The following is a 27,091-nucleotide window of genomic DNA, read 5'->3' on the forward strand; positions in this document are numbered from 1 at the left end:
TTCCTTCCTTCCTTCCTTCCTTCCTTCCTTCCTTCCTTCCTTCCTTCTTTCTTTCTGAACCTTGCTCTGTCACCAGGCTGGAATCCAGTGGCAACATCTCACTGCAACCTCTGCCTCCCAAGCTCAAGTGATTCTCCTGCCTCAGCCTCCTAAGTAGCTGGCACTACAGGTGTGCGCCACCATACCCAGCTAATTTTTGTATTTTTAGTAGAGGCAGGATGTTGGCCAGGATGTTCTCGATCTCGTGACCTCATGATCCATTCGCCTCTGCCTCCCAAATTGCTGGGATTACAGGCATGAGTTACCATGCCCAGCTGATATATATTTCATATACCATAAAACTCACTATTTTATTTTACTTTATTTTATTTTATTTTATTTTTTCTTGAGATGGAGTCTCGCTCTGTCACCAGGCTGGAGTGCAGTGGCACAATCTCGGCTCACTGCAATCTCCACCTCCTGGGTTCGAGTGATTCTCCTGCCTCAGCCTCCTGAGTAGCTGGGACTACAGGTGCCCGCCACCATGCCCAGCTAATTTTTTTGTAGTTTTAATAGAGATGGGGTTTCACCATATTGGCCAGGATGGTCTCGATCTCTTGCCCTCGTAATCCACCGGCCTCGGCCTCCCAAAGTGCTGGGATTATTGCAAACATTTTTTAGCCATTTGTTCTACTTTGTTGATGGCATCTCTTCCTGTACAGATGTTTATGTTTCTTTCTATCTTTTGTGATCTTTTGATTTTGATTCATGAGTATAAACATTTTCCCTCCTGCAATTATAGAGCTTCCCCCCATATCTTCTTCTGGTCTTTTAGAGCATTGTGATTTGTCTGTTTTCAATCTATTTTGAGTTTAGTTTGAGATAGTATGATTAAAGGCCAGGCACGGTGGCCCACGCCTGTAATCCCAGGACTTTGGGAGGCTGAGGCGGGCGGATCTCCTTAAGTCCGGAGTTTGAGACCAGCCTGACCAACATGGAGAAACCCTGTCTCTACTAAAAATACAAAATTAGCTGGGGGTGGTGGTGCATGCCTCTAATCCCAGCTACTGGGGAGGCTGAGGCGGGAGAATCGCTTGAACCCAGGAGGTGGAGATTGCAGTGAGCTGAGATCACGCCATTGCACTCCAGCCTGGGCAACAATGAACGAAACCCCGTCTCAAAAAATAATACTAAAAAACAGATAGTATGACTATATCTTAACAAATACGAGTGATTTGAAAAGTCACTTTCATCAAGTGGCCAAATTTCCATTGATATTCGAAACTGGATAGAATAACAGCTAACATTAACATTCAGTGCTTACAAGCAGGGCAGTTTCATGTTCTTGGTTTAATGTTGTGGTGTTGCCATCTTGAAATTCGTAATAGTATTTGAACAATGGACCCCGCATTTTTCATTCTGCACTGCACCTCGTCCTGTATGTTGTGGGACCGCTTACCAGGCCCAGGCACTGTACTAAGTACTTGACATACATTATTCCACTTAATCCTCCAGGCCATTCTGTTAAGTGGGGGTTACTTTCTTCTTCATTGTACAAATGTGGAAATGGAGGCAGGTCGATTTAAATAAGGCCACAGAGCTAGAAAGCTGCAGAGAAGGGGTTTGAACCCTGAACCTCCAGGGCCAGCGCCGTTCGGGTGACCGTCCGCGAACCCTGCAGGCTGTAGTGCTCGGGGACGAGCTTGCGAGGGCGCGGCGGGGGCAGGGTGCGCGTCCGAGACTCGGTCGAGCGTCACCTGCGCGACCCCGCGTGCCCAGCTCCAGGCAGTGTTCTTCCAGGTGCTGGCCGGCGGGACCCCGCCTTAGGCCCTGGCGGCGCGCGCTCGCCTAGCGGGCGGGCACTCACGCGCAGCGTTTGTGTTGCCTGAGAGTTTCCCGAGTTCACACAGGCCCTGGGTTGGCATGGCAACCAGGCAACCTGTTCCAGAGCCGCCAGCCTTCTCCGCACATGCCGCTGCCACTGTCGGGGCCGGGGCCGGAGCCTATCCCAGGATGCACCGCGCTAGCCCAGTCCCCAGTGGGCCGCCATGTTGTCGGAGTGAAAGGTAAGGGGGAGAGAGAGCGCCGGAGAGAGAAGATCGGGGGGCTGAAATCCATCTTCATCCTACCGCTCCGCCCGTGAGTATCCGCACCCCACCGGCCCCAAACGCTGCTCCGGACCCCTAGCGAGCAGATTGTCCCTTCGTATTGGTGTTTGAGAGCGGTTGTGGGGGTGAGAAGGGCTTTGGAAAAGCCGCCGGGGCCCTGGCTGAGGCTTCTCACTCGCTGTTCCTCGTACATGTTTTGGAGTCAGCAGCAAGGCCCCTATTGTTATCAAAGGAGGGAGGGGGTGGGGAGCGGGGTCGAAGCTAGGAAAATGCTGGGGGTTTAGGCCCGAGCCCAGGGCGTAGACGTGCCTCTACATTTTTTGCCCGGCCCTGTTGGGAACCACCGAAGATTGATGTTGCCATTCGGGTTTCTTTTTTTGATGGGTTTGCGAAGCCCCGAGTCTTCTGTGTGGCCATGGAGTGTAATTCTGTGCCACCCCGATTTCTTCGACTTCTTGAGCTTCCGTGGCAGCGCCGGTAGAGGAGGAACAATAAATCGCTTTAGAAGCAGCCGTGGCCCTTGTCCACAGGCGAGATTCACTGTGGGGGAACTTTGCGAGCCTTAAATGTGGAGAAGTGGCGATCAGGAAGTTTCAGAATGCTTTTTAGGCTTCTGGGTGCTGTGGCCTTTTGTTTCCGTGTGAGCTTGTGTTTTTGGTGGGTTCTTCCTCTTTGAGCCTCCCCGTGTTGGTGTATCTCTTAACTCAAAGAGGGGTTCACCCCTTGCTTGTAGGAAAATCTGTATACACAATACCTAGATAGTTTTAGTCCTCACAAACGTGCTTGGTAAACATAGGTCATTTGTTTTACTTGTCAGTACCATTCCCACGTCAAGCGAGGAATACACTCCTGTAACTTTTCCCTCCTGTAGCACCCCCCCGCCCCCGCCGAAAAAACAAAGCCAGAAACCCACACACAGCATTACCAGAGGCGGCTTTATTCTCCCGTAACTCTTAAAGGATTGTTACCTTTTATTGTTCTAAGAAAACACTGTTCTCAGCCCTCGATACCATTTTGCTCAATTCCTGTTATTACTGGGATTAATTAAGAATAAGATTTTATGAAGCTTTTCCTGGGTTGTTTTAAAGTCAGTTAACTTCTGAAACAATAGGCTTAGCATTTTGTTTTTTGAAAGCACCTAAAAACTTACCAAGACAGGCCCACCCTCAAGAAATGTAGCTTCCGATGCAGTTTTCGTAAGCAAAATAAACATTTTGACCCATTGCTAATTTTAACTTTATAAAACACTCGGGGGCTGTTGATTTTTTATCTGGGCTCTTTGGAAACGCTCTCCGGATTCTGAACTTTGAGTTAGTGTTTTGCTTTAGCCACAATTCATTTTGTTCAAGGCCACAGCTTTTTGAAGTTGGAATTTGTTTAGGTTTGAGATGAACTGCTTTAAAATAAATTTATGACCACAGAATGTTTGTTAAGTGTGGTAAAAATAAACACCTTTTAAACCACTAAGCATTTTAGTAAAAGGTGAGCCATGGAAATAGATTGAACCGTGTTCCTTTGAATTCAACTCAATTAGTGATATTTTAAAAAACTTTGTAAACACTTGAAAGCTAGACTGAGCGCTTCTAGTTGCTCAAAGTACTTATAAGGAGTCATTTGTAAAAAAAATCACATTTTAAATGCTACACCTAAGTTTTTAGTGAGCTTTTCTGATACTTAGGATACTGAGTTTTTAATTTTTGTGCCGTATTTGCCAAAATATTACAAAACTACCCTAGATACATGTTAATTGCTTAGGTATTTGCTCACTTTGAAACTGTCCTACCAGGTTTTCTCTGGTTTGAGAAACTGCCTTGCCTCTTTAGGTAAAGCAGGAAGTCTTAGGGCATACAGATAGCTTTACAAAAGCCGATTGTTTTGTTTGAACATTTTTATAGGAGTCTTTCCTTCCCCCCGTTCCTTTTAGAATGAAGTTGTGTTTAGTGTGCTTCAGTGATAAACTCCTCTTTTATGTGGATATCTTTGTTAGATAACTATTGTTTCTTTTAAAAATTTTTATTTGTATAATTTGTGAGGTTCAAGTGTAATTTGTACTTGGGTGTATTGCGTAGTGGTGAAGTCAGGACTTTTTGTGGGTCCATCACTGAAATATTGTACATTGTCCTCCTTAGGTAATCTCATTATCCTTCTCTCACCCTCCTAGATAACTATTTTGAGAAGGCTTTTTATTTCAGAAAAGATTGCATTTGCTGTTTTAGGAATTCTGTTAGGGACCGGAGTTCCATTGCCTTAACTAAATTCTAAGAGTCTTAAGCACGATGACTTTAAATTTACCAAAAACTTTTACATGTATCTCATTTTCATTAAGAAAAACCCAAAACATTGAGAGTCATAGAGGAAGGATTTCTTTCATTTTCTAGATGAGGAAACAGGTTGTTGGTTTAGTGGCAGAACTTGGGTTTTGGAACCCTTGGCCTTCTCTAGAACAAAGATTGTTAGATGGAGTTTCCTTTTCGAACAAAATGGGACCGTCTAGTATTGGTACTAAGAGAGTAATGAATTCTTTAAAAAACCAAACAGGGAGGCATTAGGCTGGTTTGCATTTTTGAAAGACCGATAGTGAAACAGGGCTATGACTTTTTGGTTTGATACTTGAGCATGAATTAGTGTCTGGGTTAGGCTACTCCAGTACCCTGCTAAGGTTCTGATGGATTGGATTTCTTAAGCTAGACTAGGCATTTCCAAATTAGGCTTTAAACAAATTACAAATTCCATTGTGTCTTCTTAGGCTGGCTTCAGAACATGAATTTACTTGTGAGAAGCAAATGCTACTTTATCAGAAGGTTTATTTATGCAACAGAGAGATAGTAGATTTGTTACAAATTTGTTTTTGAAGCATCACAGTGGGGGTTGGGAGGAGAGATAAGGCATTTGTAGCAGTAGACTGTTAGGCTGATGGCTTTGAAATTAGACTGGTGGCTGTGGACAGGTGTGTCCTAATTGGTAACTGATTTATTTACTCTGTAGGTTTTTTATTTTCATTTTTTTTTAAGATGGAGTCTCACTCTGTTGCCCAGGCTGGAGTGCAGTGGCTGGATCTCGGCTCACTGCAACCTCCGCCTCCTGGGTTGAAGCGATTCTTCTGCCTCAGCCTCCCGAGTAGCTGGGACTACAGGCACGTGCCACCACACCTGGCTAATTTTTATATTTTTAGTAGAAACGGGGTTTCAGCATATAGGCCAGGCTGGTCTCGAATTCTGACCTGGTGATGCGCCTGCCTCTGCCTCCCAAAGTGCTGGGATTACCGGCATAAGCCACTGCGCCCGGACACTTTGTAGCATTTTTTAAAAGCACCCACAGGCTGGTAAGTGTTCTATCTTAAATACAGATGTCCTTTTTGATTTTAAGTAACTTTAACCTTTCATAGTAACATTTCAGGGATTCTTTGTTGGTCTTCCAGAGGATACAAGTGAGAGATACTGTTGAGTTACTCTGCAAGGGGTTAGTAGAAAGAAGTAAGCTTGGAAACAGATTAGGGTTTGGATCCTTTCTCCGCTACTTCCTAGTTGAATGGCCTTGGACACACCACATTTTCCTCCTGTACCTTAGTGTTTTCATTTGTAAAATAGAAATAATAATGGCTACCTTTCAGTGCTTTTGTGATGAGACAATGTCTGTGATATATTTGTTACACTATTACCGTGTTGAAGCTTCTGTTTTTTGTTTGTTTGTTCGTTTTTGAGACAGGATCTCACTCTCGCCCAAGCGGATGTGCAACCTCCCACTCCTGTGCTCAAATGATCCACTCACCTAAGCCTCCCGAGTAGCTGGGACTATAGGCACATGCCACCATGCCTGGCTAATTATTTTTAGTAGAGATAGGTCTTGCTATGTTGCTCAGGCTGGTCTTGAACTCCTGGGCTCAAGCTATCTGCCCACCTCAGCGTCCCAAAGTGCTGGGATTGTAGGTGTGAGCCACCACACCCAGCTGAGGCTTCTGGTTTTTATAGTGAGGCTTTCTTTTTTTCTTTTAATAATTAAAAAATTATTTATTTTATTTTATTTGTCTTTTTTTTGAGACAGAGTCTCGCTCTGTCACCCAGGCTGGAGCACAATGGCACGATCTCGGCTCACTGCAACCTCCACCTCCCTGGTTCAAGTGATTCTCCTGCCTCAGCCTCCTGAGTAGCTGGGATTACAGGCGTGTGCCACCATGCCTGGCTAATTTTTGTGTTTTCAGTAGAGACAGGGTTTCACCATGTTAGCCAGGATGGTCTTGATCTCCTGACCTCATGATCTGCCTGCCTCAGCCTTCCAAAGTGCTGGGATTACAGGCATAAGCCACCATGCCCGGCCTCCACTGGCCTTCTTAGAGCCTTATTTCTTAATAAAGTAATAGAGATGGGGGTCTCACGGTATTGCCCAGGCTGGTCTTCAGCTCCTGGCTCAAGCAATTCTCCCTGCCTAAGTCTCCAAAGGTGCTGGGATGACAGGAGTGAGCCACCGTGCCCAGCCTGTAGTGAGGCTTTCTATAATATAAAGTGTTTAAATTTGGTTTGGTTTCATCCTGTTTATAGTAGTTGAAGTACTAATGGCATAATGCAATTACAATTAATAGTTGTAAGTTACTGGTAAAAATATTGATGCTTTTAAAAATCAGTGACAACTGAGGAGAGGGCTTAGGCTAAGAGCATTCTGCTGCTGTTCTTGGTCAGAGGGTCTTATTGTTTCTTTAAGGAGTATCCTGTCAGTATATTGTAGGTTTTTTCTTTTCTTTTTTTAATGAGATAGAGCCTTGATTTGTTGCCCAGGCTGAAGTGCAGTGGTGCGAATTTGGCTCACTGCAACCTCCGCCTCCCGAGTTGAAATGATTCTCTTGCCTTAGCCTCCCAAGTAGCTGGGAAGTATGTACCACCACACCCAGCTAATTTTTGTATTTCCAGTAGAGATGGGGTTTCATAATGTTGGCCATGCTGGTCTCGAACTCCTGACCTCAAGTAATATACCCTCCTTGGCCTCCAAAGTGTTGGGATTATAGGCATGAGCCACCTCACCCGGCCAATATGTTGGGCACTTTTTTTTTTTTTTTTTTTGAGACGGAGTCTCGCTCTCTCGCCCCAGCTGGAGTGCAGTGGCCGGATCTGAGCTCACTGCAAGCTCCACCTCCCGGGTTTATGCCATTCTCCTGCCTCAGCCTCCTGAGTAGCTGAGACTACAGGTGCCCACCACCTTGCCCGGTTAGTTTTTTGTATTTTTTAGTAGAGATGGGGTTTCACCATGTTAGCCAGGATGGTCTTGTGTTCCTGACCTTGTGATTCGCCCGTCTTAGCCAGGATGGTCTTGTGTTCCTGACCTTGTGATTCGCCCCTCTCGGCCTCCCAAAGTGCTGGGATTACAGGCTTGAGCCACCGCGCCTGGCCAGTATGTTGGACACTTTAAGGGATCCTTTCAAATTAGACAAGCTGAGCCATTGCTAATTATATATGGGTTTAGGCTTTTGTTTACTTATTAGCATATGTCTGCTCCAGCTGTAAAGTTGTGATTTATTTATTTATTTATTTAATTTTTTGAGACAGAGTCTCACTCTGTCACCCAGGCTGGAGTGCAGTGGCGCGATCTCGGCTCACTGCAACCTTTGCCTCCTGGATTCAAGCTATTCTCCTGCCTCAGCCTCCCGAGTAGCTGGGATTATAGGCACCCAGCACCATGCCTGGCTGATTTTTTATATTTTTAGTAGAGACAGGGTTTCACCATGTTGGCCAGACTGGTTTCGAACTCCCGACGTCAGGTGATCCACCCACCTCGGCCTCCCAAAGTGCTGGGATTACAGGCATGAGCCACCATACCCAGCCGAAGTTGTGATAGTTTTAAAAAGGCTTTTGGGGCTGGGCGCGGAGGCTCACGCCTGTAATCTCAGCACTTTGGGAGGCCGAGGCGGGCAGATCACCTGAGGTCGGGAGTTCAAGACCATCTTAGCCAACATGATTAAACCCATCTCTACTAAAAATACAAAAAATTAGCCGGCTGTGGTGGTGGGTGCCTGTAGTACCAGCTACTCCGGAGGCTGAGGCAGAAGAATCGCTTGAATCTAGGAGGCGGAGGTTGCAGTGAGCTGAGATCACATCATTGCATCTCAGCCTGGGCAACAAGGGCAAAACTCTGTCTCAAAAAAAAAAAAAAAAAGCTTTTGTTATTGTAGAAACTGTCAGTTCGTTTGAGGTATAAATAAGTTGGGTAGATTGATAGAAGTCTAACATGTTGGTTAACAATATAAACTTCCCTGAAGTTGTAGTATTGAGTTCTAATCTCAATACCGTGCCAGAGAGCATGCCACCAATGACATTTATTTATTGCAAAAGATGTGGGATTCATGTTTTTATCTTGATGTATTGTATGTTTCAAGAGATGCAAATATTAAACATTTGTAACCTGTTTGTCCTTAGGTGTTGGTGGAATGAGCGTTGCATGTGTCTTGAAGAGAAAAGCAGTGCTTTGGCAGGACTCTTTCAGCCCCCACCTGAAACATCACCCTCAAGAACCAGCTAATCCCAACATGCCTGTTGTTTTGACATCTGGAACAGGGTCGCAAGCGCAGCCACAACCAGCTGCAAATCAGGCTCTTGCAGCTGGGACTCACTCCAGCCCTGTCCCAGGATCCATAGGAGTTGCAGGCCGTTCCCAGGACGACGCTATGGTGGACTACTTCTTTCAGAGGCAGCATGGTGAGCAGCTTGGGGGAGGAGGAAGTGGAGGAGGCGGCTATAATAATAGCAAACATCGATGGCCTACTGGGGATAACATTCATGCAGAACATCAGGTAAAAAAAAGTTCACTATTTTGACATTCCTTTATAATCACTGTCCACTTAGGATATCTGCTTTCAATGAATATCTTTAAAAACTTAAATTGCTCATTTCATTTGGTACAAACAGTTACTTGTTTTAAAGGTTGATCGTTGTAATACTGTTACTGGGTCATTTATCATTCTGGTGCTAAATAGTAAATAGCCACTTCATTCATTCATTCGAGATGGAGTCTTGCTCTGTCACCCAGGCTGGAGTGCAGTCACCCAATCTCGTCTCACTGCATCCGCCGCCTCCCAGGTTCAAGCAATTCTCCTGCCTCAGCCTCCTGAGTAGCTGGGACTAGAGGCGTTGCACCACCATGCCTGGCTGATTTTGTATTTTCAGTAGAAATGGGGTTTCACCATGTTGGCCAGGCTGGCCTTGAACTCCTGACCTCAAGTGATCTGCCGGCTTCGGCCTCCCAAAGTGCTGGGACTACAGTTGTGAGCCACCCACGCCTGGCCTATACAATGCATTTTTAAGAACACTTTTTTTAGAACAAAGGATACTTTTTTTTACTATTGATATAAGAACTGCTGGGGTTGTTTATAGGACAGATACATATTTTTGAATCTTTTCTCTTGGGTGTGGGTGACTTGATTTTAAGATATTGTAGTTGAAAGTAGGGGAAGTTGATAACATCAGCTGCTCAAGTGAAATTTATTTGAAATGGGACTGATATATTGTGTCAGAGAGCAGTAGTTGTGGCTTTTAGGTTTTAACCACCTTTGTCCTCTTGTTATTGTTTAGTTTTTAATTTTAGCATGTTTAGTCTTATAAATCTAAAACCAAAGTGGGAATCATAGCATATTTTACTGAGAAGAGAGGTTAGCCTGATCATGTTTCCTGACTTGTTGATAGTGACCAACCAAAAGATTAGACTGTTTTGATCAGGGTACTCTCTGAAATTGGGTGTAGGTTGAATTGGGAAAGATTCATTTTGTGTCACCCATGTGAGTACTGATTAGCGAGAACTGACATTTTTCATTAGGACTCTAATCCTTCTGTTTTACTTCAGAAAAAATCAGGTACAAACATACCTGCAAGTCTGAATTTATTATACTTACTCTGAACCCCCCAAAAGTGAACCATAGTTTTTTCTCGTTTTTTTTTTTTTTTGAGACGGAGTCTCGCTCTGTCGCCCAGTCTGGAGTGCAGTGGCGCCATCTCAGCTCACTGCAGCTTCCCCGTCCCAGGTTGAAGCAGTTCTCCTGCCTCACCCTCCCGAGTGAGATTACAGACACCCACCTCCACGCCTGGCTAATTTTTGTATTTTTAGTAGAGAGGGGGTTTCACCATGTTGGCCAGTCTGGTCTTGAACTGCTGACTTCAAGTGATCCACATGCCTCAGCCTCCCAAAGTGCTGGGATTACAGGTGTGAGCCACTGCGCCCAGCCTTTTTTTTTTTTTTTGAGGCAGGGTCTGGCTCTGTCATCCAGGCTGGAGTGTGGTGATGTGATCTTGGCTCACTGCAACCACAGCCTCCCTGGTTCAAGTGATCCTCCCACCTCAGCCTCCTGAGTAACTGGGACTACAGGTGTGCAACACCACACCTGGCTACTTTTTGTATTTTTTATAGAGACGGGGTTTTGCCATGTTGGCCAGACTGGTCTCAAACTCCTGGGCTCAAAGTGATCTACCCACCTTGAGTGCTGGGATTACAAGTGTGAGCCACTGCACCTGGCCACTTCTTTACCGTAGTAGAAACAAAGACAGGCTGGGTGCAGTGGCTCACGCCTGTAATCTCAGCACTTTGGGAGGCCAAGGTGGGTGGATCACCTCAGGTCAGGAGTTCGAGACCAGCCTGACCAACATGGTGAAACCCCGTCTCTACTAAAAATGCAAAAATTAGCCAGGCATGGTGGCGCATGCCTGTAATCGCAGCTTCTTGGGAGGCTGAGGCAGGAGAGTCACTTGAACCGGGACAGGGAGTTTGCAGTGAGCTGAGATCTTGCCATTGCGCTCCAACCTGGGCAACGGGTGAAACTCCATCTCAAAAAAATAAAGTAAAAAATTAACTGGGTGTGGTGGCACATACCTGTGGTCCCAGCTACTTGGGAGCCTGAGGTGGAAGGATTGCTTGAGCCTGGGTGGCAGAGGTTGCAGTGAACAGAAATCATGCCACTGCACTTCAGCCTGGGCAACAGAGTGAGACACTGTCTCAAAAAAAAAAAAAAAAAAACGAAAAAAGAGAAGATTTTTGGCTGGGTGTGGTGGCTCATGCCTGTAATCCCAACACTGGGAGGTCAAGGGCAGGTGGATCACCTGAGGTTAGGAGTTCAGGACCAGCCTGGCCAACATGGTGAAACCCCGTCTCTACTAACAATACAAAAAAATTAGCCTGGCTTGGTGGTGCACACCTGTAATCCCAGCTCCTCAGGAGGCTGAGGCAGGAGAATCGCTTGAACCCAGCAGTGAGCAGAGATCACACCATTGCACTCCAGCCTGAGTGACAAGAGCGAAACTCTTGTCTCCAGAAAAAAAAAAAAAGATTTTCTCTTTCTTTGGGATGAAGATATGCACAGAATTTGGTGATTGAATTAGAAATCTTATATCCTGGAAAGATGAAGTAATGGAGGAAAAGTGCAGAGTGGCTCTGGTTTGGGACACGGTGATTACATTTGATAGTACACCTGTTGAGTTTGAGGTAGAAGCAGAATATCTAGGTGTGTACTGTAGGCAGCTCTACATGTAGCGCGAGATCAAGGTAGGAGGTATTTAATTTGGGTGGCATCTGTGTAGGGGGCAAAAACAAACCCTGTAATCTCTGTACTATTTGGCTAAACGTTATTTAAAAATCATAAACATTGGTGTTTTAAAATCTGTAACAAAGATCTATAAGATCTTTTATTGTGTTTCCTAATGATAGACTGATGGGTGAAAACTGAAAGGAGAGTCAAGGTGCCTGGCCTGTTTTTGCTAGGTGAGCAAATCAAACTCTAGGTCAGTCCTTGGCAGAGCTCTAAGATCTGATTATTGCTGTGCAAGTTAACAAGCGTTTATTGAAGGCTTCTGTCTTACACTGAGCCCTATCATAAGGAATCACATCTGACTTACTGAGCAGTTTTATCCAGGTCAGTTAGCAAACTTGAGTTAATAATAGTAAATGGCAAAACCTGTTTCCCACCCAGGTGGCCTAAACCAGTGACCTTGGAATTGGCATTCATCATTACAACACAATTCTTTGGGCTGGACACATGAAATAGTGAACAACGTTGGGGAACTCAGGGTAGTTGGTATGTTGCAGTTGTGGACCACCCACAGATTACTTTTCTGTAGTCATTATAGTGTATTGTACTGGTTTTAGTGTTGTTCTCACCTTCTGGACTGAACTATTCTAGATCAGAGACTTGTGTTTTTCATGCCCCTTTTCCAGGAGGTATTATGAAACTTTCGTGTTGATTGAATGAGGGAAGACCAGAGGTTCTTCAGTTTTGCGCTCAGGTAAAGGAGTGGATCTTACAGCTCAGCCATCCTGCTGGGAAACACATGGCAACAGGTAGAGGCCACTTGGATAGGCAGCTGTGGTGAGGGTAGTATAATTGAAGAGCAAAGGGGCACATCTCTAGGTGGAGAATCTCTGCCCTTATTAGCCACTGTTACTGATAGGAGGTGTAAGAGGGTGCCTGATCTGTCATGCGGGCCAGAGTGGAAAAGAGGTTGAGAACCACTGATGATAATGGAAACATTTATTATGTTCTAGGCATTGGGCTATTGTATTTCCTGTATTTAATCCTTTCAGCAATCCTGTGAAGGAGATAAATATCCTTTTTTGAAAAGTGAGAAACTGAGCCTTTGTTACCAGGTAATACCTGGGTTTTTTTTTCTTTTTCTTTTTTTTTTTTTGAGACGGAGTCTCACTCTGTCACCCAGGCTGGAGCTCAGTGGCCGGATCTCAGCTCACTGCAAGCTCTGCCTCCCAGGTTTACGCCATTCTCCTGCCTCAGCCTCCCGAGTAGCTGGGACTACAGGCGCCCGCCACCTCGCCCGGCTAAGTTTTTTGGGTTTTTTTTTAGTAGAGACGGGGTTTCACTGTGTTAGCCAGCATGGTCTCGATCTCGTGACCTCGTGATCCGCCCGTCTCGGCCTCCCAAAGTGCTGGGATTACAGGCTTGAGCCACCGTGCCCGGCCAATACCTGGGTTTTGAAATCAGTCTTTGATTCCAGTGTCCATGTTCTAGATCTATTTCTGCTTGCCTAGGCAAGATAAACCAGACAAAACTATGCAACCAAGTGGCACATTACAGGGCCAAAGAATTGTTTTGCCATAATTTTGCTTGAAATTCAGAGATCGTAAACTTAATAATGAGATGAATACAAATGTTGACCATTTTCCTATAACTGCAGGAGTACTTCCCCCCAGCTCCCAAAAGCAGTAATGGTAAAGTCCATTTTTCTTCAGCTCTGTTTTTTATTACATATGTGTTCTAAGTGGTAATGTGGATGGAAACTTATCTCTGTAGAGACAGAATGACTCAATATAAAGTGATCCTATTGCCAGCTCATTCTGCCCTACCACTGGACCTTTTTTTTTTTTTAATGGCCCTTTGGCCATAATGGAACAAAGTTTAAGATCAAATTGGCAAGATGCTTTCACCAGTGAACTAGTGAAGTAGAGAATATCACAGGCTGTGATGCCAATAGTGTTGGAGTGAGGGGAACTCCTTATCATGTCAGGTACTTTTTCTCTCATAAGTACTCCCTTTTAAGAGCAATCGCTTTTACACTTTTTTCTTTTTATTTATTGAGACAGGGTTTCGCTCCTGTTGCCCAGGCTGGAGTGCAATGGGCACCATCTAGGCTCACTGCAACCTCTGCCTCCCCGGCTCCAGCGATTCTTCTGCCTTAGCCTGCCTTTGCTGGAACCACAGGCGCACGCCACGACGCCTAGATCGTCTTTGTGTTTTTTGTAAAGATGGAGTTTCACCATGCTCAGGCTGGTCTCAAACTCCCCTTTTTTTTCTGAGATAAAGTCTCGCTCTGTAGTCCAGGCTAGAGTGCAGTGGTGCGATCTCGGCTCATTGCAACCCTCCTGGGTTCAAGTGATTCTCCTGCCTCAGTCTCCCCAGTAGCTGGGACTACAAGTGTGCACCACCATGCCTGGCTAATTTTGTATTTTTCGTAGAGACGAGCTTTACCTTGTTGGCCAGGCTAGTTTCAAACTCCTGACCTCAGGTGATCTGCCCGCCTCAGCCTCCCAAAGTGCTGAGATTATAGGCATGAGCCACCATTCCTGACCCACTGGTATACTTACATTGAAAAGTTTTTCATCTTTTGGCTGGATGCAGTGGCTCACACCTGTAATCCCAGCACTTTGGGAGGCCGAGGAGGATGGATGGTTTGAGCTCCCAGGAGTTCCAGAACAGCCTGGACAACATGGTGATATCTCGTCTCTACAAAATACACAGAAATTAGCCAGGCATGGTGGCGCTGTGCCTGTGGTCCCAGCTACTTGGAGGACTGAGGTAGGAGGATTACTTGAGCCCACGTGAAGCCCTTTTGAAGTTAGGATTTTCCTGTTTGATGTAGCAAATCCTCTTAGTGGTTGAGTTTTCCTCTCTTTTTATTTATTTATTTATTTTTATTTTTTATTTTTTTTGAGACGGAGTCTCTCTCTGTCGCCCGGGCTGGAGTGCAGTGGCCGGATCTCGGCTCACTGCAAGCTCCGCCTCCCGGGTTTACGCCATTCTCCTGCCTCAGCCTCCCGAGTAGGTGGGACTACAGGTGCCCGCCACCTCGCCCGGCTAGTTTTTTGTATTTTTTTTTAGTAGAGACGGGGTTTCACCATATTAGCCAGGATGGTCTCCATCTCCTGACCTCGTGATCCTCCCGTCTCAGCCTCCCAAAGTGCTGGGATTACAGGCTTGAGCCACCGCGCCCGGCCTCCTCTCTTTTTTTTGTTGAGATGGAGTCTCACTCTGTTGCCCAGGCTAGAGTTCAGTGGCTCAATCTTGGCTCACTGCAGCCTCTGCCTCTTAGGTTCAAGTGAATCTCCTGCCTCAGCCTCCTGAGTAGCTGGGATTACAGGCAACCGCCATCATGCCCGGCTAATTTTTTTTTTTTTTTTCTATTGTAGAGATGGGGTTTCACCATGTTGCCCAGCTGGTCTCGAGCTCCTGACCTCAGGTGATCCGCCCGCCTCAGCCTCCCAAAGTGCTGGGATTACAGGCGTGAGCCACCATTCCTGGCCTAAAACATGCAAGCTCTTTACGGTCTTTCTGTATTTTTCTTTTTTTCTACTTTAATAATATAAACATCATTTGGTATAATACATAAAATTGTTGTATCTGGTACAGGTAGAAACTTCAGAGCCCTCATTTTTGGGCCAAATTGAGGTCTTTGGAGGGAAGTGAGGGAAAGAAGTCTCATGAAAAAAAAATTTTTTTGTTTTGCCTGTAAAATTATACCCATAGTGTACAATTAGATAATGCGGACCGGGCATGGTGGCTCACACCTGTAATCCCGGCCCTTTGGGAGGCTGAGGCAGGCGGATCATGAGGTCAGGCGTTTGAGACCAGCCAACATGGTGAAACCTCATCTCTACCAAAAATACAAAAATTAGCCAGATGTGGTGGTGCGTGCCTGTAATCCCAGCTACTCAGGAGGCTGAGGCAGGAAAATCACTTGAATCTGGGGGGGCAGAGGTTGCAGTGAGCCGAGATCCCGCCACTGCACTCCAGCCTGGGTGACAGGGAAACTCTGTCTCAAAAAAAAAGAAAAAAGATGATGGATATTGGGCCAGGTGTGGTGGCTTGTGCCTGTAATCCCAGCACTTTGGGAGACCGAGGTGGGCGGATCACTTGAGGCCAGGAGTTCGAGACCAACCTGGGCAACATGGTGAAACCCCGTCTCTACTAAAAATACAAAAACTAGCCAGGCGTCGTGGTGCGTTACTGTAATTGCAGCTGCTTGAAAGGCTGAGGCATGAGAATTGCTCTAACCTGGGAGTCAGGGCAGAGGTTGTAGTGAGCCAAGATCGCACCCCTGCACTCCAGCCTGGGCGACAGAGCAAGACTCTGTCTCAAAAAAAAAAAAAAAAAAGAGAGATAATGGGTATGGAGCAAAATACTAGAAAACAAAGCTGGGTACGTTGGCTCCTGCCTCTAATCCCAGATACTCAGGAGGCTGAGTCAGGAGGATTGCTTGAGGCCAGGAGTTTGAGACCAGCCTGGGCAATATAGTGAGACACAGTCTCTGCAATAAAAAGGAAAAAAATTAGCTGGGCATGGTGGCATATGCCTATAGTCCTACTTAGGAAGCTGAGGCGGGAGGATCGCTTGAGCCCAGGGAGTTCAGGCACTCCAGCCTGTGTGAGAGTGAGATCCTGTCTCTTTGAAAAAAAAAAGAAAAAAGAAAAAGAATGCAAAAAAGGAAATTATAAAAAACAAAAACTAGGAAACACTAGAAAACACATCTTCTCACCCAAATGAGTTGTCTATTTAAAAATGTTACTTATTTTGGTCTGGGCACAGTGGCTCACGCCTGTAATCCCAGCACTTTGGGAAGCCGAGGCGGGCAGATCCCGAGATCAGGAGATCGAGACCATCCTGGCTAACACGGTGAAACCCCATCTCTACTAAAAATACAACAAATTAGCCGGGTGTGGTGGCGGGCACCTGTAGTCCAAGCTACTCGGGAGGCTGAGGCAGGAGAATGGCATGAACCTGGGAGGTGGAGCTTGCAGTGAGCCGAGATCGTGCCACTGCACTCCAGCCTGGACAATAGAGCAAGACTCCGTTTAAAAAAAAAAAAAAAAAAAAACTTAGTTTGTCAGTAATTTTTATACCTTTAGATTTTTTTTTTCCTGAATGACATTGAAAATTTCATTACTAAAAGCCGAAGATCAAGTCTTTGACTTGAGAGTGTTTTATTCTTGTATTGTGAAATCTGTTTTCTGTGTAAACTGATGTGGGATAGATAAAGTGGTTGATGAAATAGGGCAAAAAATTTAAAGTCGATGGGCTGAACTGTAGCCTCTGTACTAGATTATGAGGGACAGAGATAGGTAGAAGCTCTGCCCTGGGGGAAGGGAAATTTGGAGGACAATTCCACTGAGTTTACCCACTTTGCTTGCACTCTTTTAGCACTAGGATATGTCGTATTCACCATACATTGACTGCCTATGGGAGATAATTCCAGAGAGCCAGGCAAAACTCAGTGGATGAGGCTGGGTGCGGTGGCTCATGCCTGTAATCCCAACACTTTGGGAGGCAAAGGCAGGCGGATCACCTGAGGTCAGGAGTTTGAGACAGGCCTGACCAACGTGGAGAAACCCCATCTCTACTAAAAATACAAAATTAGTGGGGCGTGGTGGCACACGCCTGTAATCCCAGCTACTTGGGTGGCTGCGGCAGGAGAATTGCTTGAACCCGGGAGGTAGAGGTTGCAGTGAGTGGAGATCGTGCCATTGCACTCTAGTCTGGGCAACAAGAGCGAAACACCATCCCCAACCCAAAAAAAAAAAAAAATTCAGTGGATGAATATATTTTGACTCCACTTGTACCTTCTCTCTTTCACTTGGTATGGCCATCTTACAATGATATTCTGACACCCACCCCTGACGTGTCAACCAGTCTCACTCTTCAGTGCTGTTAATCTTTTTTCCTGAAGGGTTTTAAAAATTTTATTTTTATTGTATATTAGAAAAAGAGCTACCATGGTTTCTTTCATTGGGTGGATGCCTTGAATAATCCATTCAAGGAAGATCACTTCATCCAACTTAATGCAGCCCAACTTAATGAACCCATTTTCTTCGCTTACTGACGGAAACACTGATGGGGCATATTGAGGCCGTAATTTGGATCAGATCTTGCTGGTCTGAGCATATACAACAAGAGAGAGAACCCTGGCTGACTTTTTTTTGTTTTTTGTTTTTTTTTGAGACGGAGTCTCGCTCTGTCGTCCAGGCTGGAGTGCAGTGGCCGGATCTCAGCTCACTGCAAGCTCCGCCTCCCGGGTTCACGCCATTCTCCTGCCTCAGCCTCCCGAGTAGCTGGGACTACAGGCACCCGCCACCTCGCCCGGCTAGTTTTTTCGTATTTTTTAGTAGAGACGGGGTTTCACTGTGTTAGCCAGGATGGTCTCCATCTCCTGACCTCGTGATCCGCCCGTCTGGGCCTCCCAAAGTGCTGGGATTACAGGCTTGAGTCACCGCGCCCGGCCACTGGCTGAATTTTTGTGAGTGGCTCCAGTAGAGCTGCTGGTGACCCATCTTGCTCTCAGGAGAGCAATGAGGCAAAAGGAAAGAGCTCCGGTTAATTTTTATACCTTGTAATTAATAGGAACTACTGTGTTAAACTGGGAGGGAGCCCAAGTATTTCCCAAACTGGGGAGTCTCGACATTCCTAGAAATGTCTTTCTGTTGTATCTGCTAATGGACTCTCTTAGACAATGAATCTTGTCTTTCTGGGTAGAGTGCCTTAGCATTTGTGCTAGTAGCATTTAGTTAACATGTCAAAGCTGAATAATCCGTCTTTCATATTTTGTTTCTCTTAGGCATGTACTCTTAGAGCCTTTTCATTATACTCAGAATTCACAAGGCTTAACATTATGTATTTGGTCAAAAGAATCATCAGCAGGCCTTCTTCAACTATAACTTTTTTTTTTTCTTGAGACAGAGTCTTACTTTGTCACCCACTGGCACTATCTGGGCTGGCTCACTGCAACCTCTGCCGCCTGGGTTCAAGTGATCTGGTGCCTCAGCCTTCTGAGTAGCTGGGATTATAGGGTTGTGCCACCATGCCCAGCTAATTTTTGTACTTTTAGTAGGGACAGGGTTTCGCTATGTTGTCCAGGCTGGTTTTAAACTCCTGGCCTCAAGCAATCCTCCTGCCTTGGCCTCCCAAAGTACTGGGATTAAAGGTGTGAGCCATAGAGCCCGGCCTGACTATAACTTTAACCTAGCCTGATTATAACTTTAAGAATTACCTTGTTCCAGTATAAACAAAAGAAGTTCAGCCGGTCGCGATTGGCTCATGCCTGTAATCCCAGCACTTTGGGAGGCCGAGGTGGGTGAATCTCTACTAAAAAATACAAGAATTATCCAGGCGTGGTGGCGGGTGCCTGTGGTCCCAGCTACTTGGGAGGCTGAGGCAGGAGAATCGCTTGAACCTGGGAGGCAGAGGTTGCAGTGAGCTGAGATCACACCACTGCACTCCAGCCTGGGTGACAGAGCAAGACTCCATCTCAAAAAAAAAAAAAAAAAGGTTCAGTCAGATGCTCTTCTCTAATGCCGAATGGTACTTGATTGTATATGCCTCTGAAATGGCAGTTTGTAGAGATATTTGTGATGTATCTCTTTACCTTCTTTAATTTTAAAAGTTTTTATTTTTATTTTTTTGAGATGGAGTTCCATCCATTCACCTAGGCTGGAGAGAAGTGGCAGGATCTCAGATCACTGCAACCTCCACCTCCTGGGTTCAAGCAGTTCTCCTGCTTCAGCCTCCCGAGCAACTGGGATTATATGTGTCCGCTACCATGCCCTGCTAATTTGTTTTTGGACACGACAGAGTCTTGCTCTGTTGCCCAGGCTGATGTGTAGTTGCTTGATCTCGGCTCACTGCAACCTCTGCCTCCCGGGTTCAAGCAGTTCTTGTGCCTTAACTTCCTGAGTAGCTGGGATTATAAGCATGTGCCACCATGCCCAGCTACTTTTTCTGTTTTTGGTAGAGACAGGATTTCACCATGTTGGCCAGGCTGATCTCGAACTCCTGACCTCAAGTGATCCACCTGCCTCGGCCTCCCAGAGAGCTGGGATTATAGGCATGAGCTACCGCCCCTGGCAAGTTTTTTTATTTTTTTTATTTTTTTTATTTTTTAAGACAGAGTCTCACTGTCACCCAGGCTGGAGTGCAGTGGCACTATGTCGGCTCACTGCAACCTCCTCCTCCAGGGTTTGAGTGATTCTCCTGCCTCAGCCTCCTGAGTAGCTGGGATTAATGGCGTGCGCCGTCATGCCCAGCTCATTTTTGTATTTTTGGTAGAGGCGGGATTTTGCCATATTGACCAGGCTGGTCTTGAACTCCTGACCTCAGGTGATCCACCCACCTCAGCCTCCCAAAGTGCTAGGATTACAGGTGCGAGCCACTGTGCCTGACTTCAAAAGGTTTTTGATGTGAAATTAGTAAAAGTTATATGATAGGTGGTAGTGAGATGTGACCATGGGAATAAAAGGTCATGATAGGAACATAAATTGGGGTAAAGTTAGATATATGTACCAGAATAATGGGTTGTAGAATTTACCCTGATGGGCCGGGCACGGTGGCTCAAGCCTGTAATCCCAGCACTTTGGGAGGCTGAGGCAGGCGGATCACAAGATCAGGAGATCGAGACCGTCCTGGCTAACACAGTGAAACCCCGTCTGTACTAAAAATACAAAAAATTAGCCAGGTGTAGTGGCACGCGCCTGTAGTCCCAGCTACTTGGGAGACTGAGGCAGAAGAATTCGTTGAACCTGGGAGGCAGAGGTTGCAATGAGCCAGGATCTCACCGTTGCACTCCAGCCTGGGCAACAGAGCGAGACACTGTCTCAAAAAAAAATAAAATAAAATAAATAAATAAAGAGTACTTTGATGGTCCTGGTGGCTGTAGAGAAGAGGAAAGCATAATGAATTGTGAGATTCTTACTTAGAGGAAAAATCAGCAGTTAGGAAGCGTTGTATTTTGAATTTCAGTTATAGATGTGGTTGCAGTGCTTTCTAAACTGTAAAGTAGTAAGATTTTTATTTTATTTATTTATTTTATTTTATTTTATTTTTTTGAGACAGAGTCTCCCTCTGTCGCCCAAGCTGGAATGCAGTGATGCGATCTTGGCTCACTGCAAGCTCTGGGTCACTGCAAGCACTGCCTTCTGGGTTCATGCCATTCTCCTGCCTCAGCCTCCCGAGTAGCTGGGACTACATAGGTACCTGCCACCACACCCGGCTAATTTTTGTATTTTTAGTAGAGACAGGGTTTCACCGTGTTAGCCAGCATGGTCTCTGACCTTGTGATCTGCCAGCCTCGGCCTCCACAAAGTGCTGGTATTACAGGCGTGAGCCACTGCCCCTGGCCTTTAAAAATTTTTTTAAACGGAGCCTTACTCTTGTCACCCAGGCTGTATAGTGCAGTGGTGTGATCTCGGCTCACTGCAACCTCCACCTCCTGGGTTCAAGCCGTTCTCCTGCCTCAGCCTCCCCAGTAGCTGGGGTTACAGGCATGTGCCACTAAACCCAGCTAATTTTTGTACTTTTAGTAGAGATGGGGTTTCACCATGTCAGCCAGGATGATCTTGAACACCTGACCTGAGGTGATCACCCACCTCCACCTCACAAAGTGCTGGGATTACAGGAGTGAGCCGCTGCGCCCAGCCAGTAGGGTGTTATTACTTGTTTTTCATCACATCTTTCTGTATTTTCAGAAGACACACATATCTTTGGTGCATGTGCCCATTTTCTCTCAGGCAACAGCATTAGCTGAATACTCTGCAGGCTAAGCCTGAGTACAAAATTAGGTTTCTGGGTATGTGGAAAGAATACTTTAAAAATTAGCAATCTAGTTATTCACTCTTGTGAAAGGACTTAAACATTCATGCAGGATGAAAGAACTGACAACATAATGCCAGGAGAGGAGTCAGTGCTGAAGTCCTGAGGGTAGGGTAAATCATCTTTTTTTTTTTTCCTTTTGAGAGATTTCTGATCCCCTTTTTGTTTTTTACATTCAGTTTCTTTGACTTCTGGATATTGTAAAGAGCCATAGTAGCACTGTGGCTTCAGCTCAGTGTGTAGTTGTTGGCTGCCCTGGCATTTTGCTCCTTGCTGTGAATATAATCTTTTTTTGAGATTGGGTCTCACTCTGTCACCCAGGCTGGAGTGCAATGGTGCGATCTTGGCTCACCACAACTTCCGCCTCCTGGGTTCAAGTGAGTCTACTGCTTCAGCCTCCTGAGTAGCTGGGACTACGGGTGTGCACCACCATGCCTGGCTACTTTTTGTATTTTTAGTAGAGATGGGATTTCACTATGTTGGCCAGGCTGGTTTTTGAACTCCTGATCTTATGGTCTGCCCGCCTTAGCCTCCCAAAGTGCTGAGGTTACAGGCGTGAGGCACTGCGCGTGGACTGCTGTGAATATAGTCTTAGACCTCCATGTAAGAAGTGGTGGGGTCAGTGATTGGCAATAGGTTGGGTAACTTTAATACTTAGGAATTTGGTTAAAGAACTTGGCCCTGAATGGTGTACATGTGTTGGTACTTGTAGTTGGGCCATGCACGGTGGCTCATGCCTGTAATCCCAGCACTTTGGGAGGTGGAGGTGGGCAGATAATGAGGTCAGGAGTTCGAGACCAGCCTGACCAACATGCTGTGTGTGGTGGCGGGCGCCTGTAATCCCAGCTACTCAGGAGGCTGAGGCAGGAGAATCGCTTGAACCTGGGAAGCGGAAGTTGCAGTGAGCCAAGATTGTGCCGCTGCACTCCAGCCTGGGCAACAGAACAAGACTCTGTCTCAAAAAAAAAACCCCAAAAAGCAAAAAAACCCCTGCAGTTATTAGACTTCTTTAGAGGAATGCTCTGCATGTTTTTTTGTGTAATATTTTTTGAAAACTTGATTTTTGTTTGTTTTGTTTTGAGACGAAGTTTCGCTCTTGTTTCCCAGGCTGGAGTGCAGTGGCACGATCTCAGCTCCCTGCAACCTCTGCCTCCTGGGTTCAAGCAATTCTCATGCCTCAGCCTCCCAAGTAGCTGTGATTGCACGCATGTGCCACCACACCTGGCTAATTTTGTATTTTTAATAGAGATGGGGTTTCTCCTTGGTGAGGCTGGTTCCAACCTCCCAACCTCAGGTGATCTGCCATCTTGGCCTCCCAAAGTGCTGGGATTACAGGCATGAGCCACCGCCCCCGGCCCTTTTTTGTTTTTTGTTTTAAATTATTTTGAGACAGAGTCTTATTCTGTCACCCAGGCTGGAGTGTAGTGGCGCGATCTCAGCTCACTGCAATCTCCGCCTTCTGAGTTCAAGCGATTCTCCTGCCTTGGGCTCCCGAGTAGCTAATTTTTGTATTTTTAGTTACTTGGCGAGAGTGGGTTTCGCCATGTTGACCAGGCTGGTCTTGAACTCCTGGCCTCAAGTGATCTGCACGCCTCAGCCTACCGAAGTGTTGGGATTACAGGTGTGAGTCGCCAGGCTCAGCCTGAACTATTGATTTTTGTTGATGGCTTATTAATGGTTTTACTAGATTTAGTAGATGTGGATTTGTCTGTTTATTGCTATTAGCAAGTGCTCTTTTATGGTTGAAGTACCTTTCTTAATATTTTTATGAGTCTCATCAGGAAAATTGTTGTAGGTTTGTGGAAATTGGGGGCCCTAAATGTTTTTTTTTTTTTTAATTTTTTTTTTTTTTTTTTTGCAGACGGAGTCTCACTCTGTCGCCCAGGCTGGAGTGCAGTGGCCGGATCTTAGCTCACTGCAAGCTCTGCCTCCCGGGTTTACGCCATTCTCCTGCCTCAGCCTCCCGAGTAGCTGGGACTACAGGCGCCCGCCACCTCGCCCGGCTAGTTTGTTTTTTGTATTTTTTTAGTAGAGATGGGGTTTCACCCTGTTTGCCAGGATGGTCTCCATCTCCTGACCTCTCGTGATCCACCCATCTCGGCCTCCCAAAGTGCTAGGATTACAGGCTTGAGTCACCGCGCCTGGCCCGCTAAATGTTTTTAAATTTATTTTTATTCATTAATTATTATTATTCTTTTGTACAAGTGGGGTCTCATGTTGCCCAGGCTTGTCTTGAACTTCTGGCCTCCAGCAGTTCCCCTGCCTTGACCTCCCAAAGTGCTGGTATTACAGGTATGAGCCACCATACCTGGCCTGTTAAAGATTTTTTAAAATAGCAGCTTTGACTGGGTGTGGTGACTCAAGCCTGTAAATCCCAGCACTTCGGGAGGCTGAGGTGGGTGGCTTATCTGAGGCCACGAGTTCGAGACCTGCCTAGCCATCATGGTGAAACCCTGTCTCTACTGAAAATACAAAAAATAAATTAGCGGGATGTGGGGGTGGGTGCTTGTAATTGCAACTACTCGAGAGGCTGAGGGAGGAGAATCGCTTGAACCCGGTTGGGGCAGAGGTTGCAGTGAACTGAGGTCGTACCACTGCACTCCAGCCTGGGTGACGACTTCATCTCAAAAAAAAAAAAAAGTCAGCTTTACAGATATGTAGTTTTTCCATTTAAAGTGTATAATTCTGGCTGGGCGTGGTAGCTCACTCCTGTAATCCAGCACTTTGGGAGGCTGAGGCAGGGGGATCACCTGAGGTCAGGAGTTTGAGAATAGCCTGGACAACATGGTAAAACCCCATCTCTACTTAAAAAATAAAAAAAAAAAGAAGGCCGGGCGCGGAGGCTCACGCTTGTAATCCCAGCACTTTGGGAGGCCGAGGTGAGTGGATAACGAGATCAGGAGATTGAGACCAGTCTGACCAACATGTGAAACTCCGTCTCTACTAAAAATACAAACATTAGCCGGGCATGGTGGTGCATGCCTTTAATCCCAGGTACTCAGGAGGCTGAGGCAGGAGAATTGCTTGAATCCGGGAGGCAGAGGTCACAGTGAGCTGAGATCGTGCCACTGCACTCCAGCCTGGGTGACAGAGCTAGACTCCGTCTCAAACAAAACAAAACAAAACACACACAAAAAACCCAACAAAAATTAGCTGGGCTGGAGGCTGAGGCAGAGCTTGCAGTGAGCTGAAATCGTGCAATTGCACTATAGCCTGGGCGACAATAGCAAGACTCCATCTTTAAAAAAAAAGTGTATAATTCAGTAGTTTTTAGTGTATTCATAGTTGTGCAGGTATCATAGTCATTAATTTTAGAATATTTGCATTACCCCAAAAATCCTTTACCCAGTAGCCATCACTCCCCACTCTTAGGCAACCACCAGTCCACTTCTGTCTCTTTGTTTGCCTATTCTGGACATAAATGAATCGTGTTTTGTGACTGCCTTCTTTCACTTAGCATAATGTTTTAAGGGTTCATCTATGTTTTATGTAGCATTTATCAGCACATCATTTCCTTTTATTTATGTATAATATTTCATTGTATAGATCTGCCACATTTGATTTATCCATTTATCAGTTGATGGACCTTTTTTCTTTTTTTTTTTTGCTATTATGGATAATGCTGCTATGAACATTTGTGTTCAGGTGTTTTTCTGTAGACATGCTTTCATTTCCCAGATTTGACAGTGCGTAAATTTGTAATGTATAGGTACAAAAATGACAAATTTCTTCACTAGGGCCAGTGCTCGTTAGAAATGGGGGATGGAAGGATTAGTTTATGTACAACTTGCACTATGGATTTGAAATGTTTCCAAACCACGCATTTTACTGGGCCTTATGACTACTTTCTTTTCTCTATGAAGGAAGTATTTGCAGGCGAACACTGTAAATAAACTTGTTTACAACTCTGGAAAGAGGAGTGCGTAAACTGTAGAGAACAGGTGTTTTCAGTGAGCTCTGTAAACTCTTTAGATGCAATGGATATACAGTTGATCTGCTGATAACAACTTTTCTTTATTAAAGCAAGTTCCCTAAGAATTTTAACAAGGGGACAGTTCATTAACCTAGTCTTGGTTATTGTATGTATTTAAAAGCACCAAATTGGGTGTTAATTATTAAGAAATGTTCTCTGTAATCCCAGCAATTTGGGAGGCTGAGGCAGGTGGATCACCTGAGGTCAGGAGTTAAAGACCAGCCTGGCCAACATGGCGAAACCCCATTTCTACAAAAATACCAAAAAAAAAAAAAATTAGCCGGGCATGGTGGCGGGTGCCTGTAATCTCAGGTACTCAGGTGACTGAGGCAGGAAAATCACTTGAACCCTGGAGGCGGATGTTGTGGTGAGCTGAGATCGCGCCATTGCACTCCAGCCTGGGCAACAAGAGCAAAACTCCATCTCAAAAAAAAAAAAAAAAGAAATGTTCTTTAATTTGTTAGAGTTTATTGAGTCAAATTGCTTCCCCTACCCCCTAGTTGTCCCAAATTAGGGAGATACCACTTTTAAGGGTCAGAAGCCTTGTGGAATGCAAAACAATGAAATTCATGTGTTGTTCCTTTGGAGAAACTTAGTTTTTCATGTGTTGTTCCTTTGGAGAAACTTAGTTTCATAAAGAGAGGAGGGAATTACAAAGATAATTGTTTCTGGCCACGCGTGGTGGCTCATGCCTGTAATCCCAGCACATGAGGCGAGTGGATCACCTGAGGTCAGGAATTCGAGACCAGCTTGGCCAACATGGAGAAACCCTGTCACTACTGAAAAAAAAAAAGAAAAATTAGCTGGTGCATGCCTGTGATGGCTTGGCTCCTGGAGGTGGAGGCTGCAATGAACCGACATTGTGCCACTGCACTTCAGCCTGGGCCACAGAGCAAGACCTTGTCTTTTAAGAAAATGGTCTTTAAGCTCAGTGTATCCCTTAAAAGTGATGTACATGGATTAAGGACTGGAAGAAAGTACTGCAAAATATTTATATTTGTATGCATGAAGAGATTACAGGTAGTATGCTTTGCTCTTGTACATTTTGTATTTTCTGAATTTCAAACAGTTATAAAAAAGACAAACTTTATACCATCTGTTAAGAGCTTGGTCTGCCATTTTGAATGAAAGCAGATGGTTGATACATTTCCTGTGGAGTTTTGATGTTAGAAAAGACCTTGGAAATCGAAATTATTTAGCTTTTTTCCCCCAGTGAAGTGCTGTCCTTTACATTAATTATCTCTCTTTTGATTTTTAAAAATGTTAGTAGATCTGTTGAATATAGGTTGCTGAAATAGGTTGGGTGTATTCAATGAGATCTAGAGGTAATTTTACTTTATTTCATTTCATTTATTTATTATTTATTATTTATTTGTTTTTCTGATACAGGGTCTCGCTCTGTTGCCCAGGCTAGAGTGCAGTGGCGCAATCTCGGCTCACTGCAACCTCTGCCTCGTGGATTCAAGCGATTCTCATGCCTCAGTCTCCCGAGTAGCTGGGGTTACAGGGATGCACCATCACGCTTGGCTAATTTTGTAGTTTTAGTAGAGATAGGATTCCAACCATGTTGACCAAGCTGGTCTCGAACTCCTGACCTTAGATGATCCACCTGCCTCGGCCTCCCAAAGTCCTGGGATTATAGGCGTGAGCCACTGGGCCTGGCCTAGAAATAATTTTATTTTAGTATTAAGTGTTTCCTTTCTGTAT

General features: G+C 45.4%; 1 protein-coding gene across 23 annotated transcripts in view; it reads left to right on the forward strand.

Annotated features, from left to right (window-relative positions):
* The first annotated feature begins 1,949 nt into the window (after positions 1-1,949).
* The window catches only part of PUM1 (pumilio RNA binding family member 1), a 143,105-nt gene continuing 117,963 nt past the window's right edge, over positions 1,950-27,091 (forward strand). For 19 of the 23 annotated variants that reach the window (XM_023219388.2, XM_023219390.2, XM_023219401.2 and 16 more), the window contains exons 1-2: positions 1,950-2,118; positions 8,489-8,862. In XM_023219388.2, coding sequence (XP_023075156.1) covers positions 8,500-8,862 — 363 coding nt within the window. In that variant the 5' untranslated portion in view covers positions 1,950-2,118; positions 8,489-8,499. Of the gene's footprint in view, positions 2,119-8,488; positions 8,863-11,316; positions 12,335-27,091 lie in introns of those variants that run through there. The other 4 variants (XM_023219406.2, XM_023219407.2, XM_023219409.2 and 1 more) reach the window with 2 other exon arrangements.

The sequence above is a fragment of the Piliocolobus tephrosceles genome, chromosome 1, assembly GCF_002776525.5.
Source record: "Piliocolobus tephrosceles isolate RC106 chromosome 1, ASM277652v3, whole genome shotgun sequence".
NCBI lineage: Eukaryota > Metazoa > Chordata > Mammalia > Primates > Cercopithecidae > Piliocolobus > Piliocolobus tephrosceles.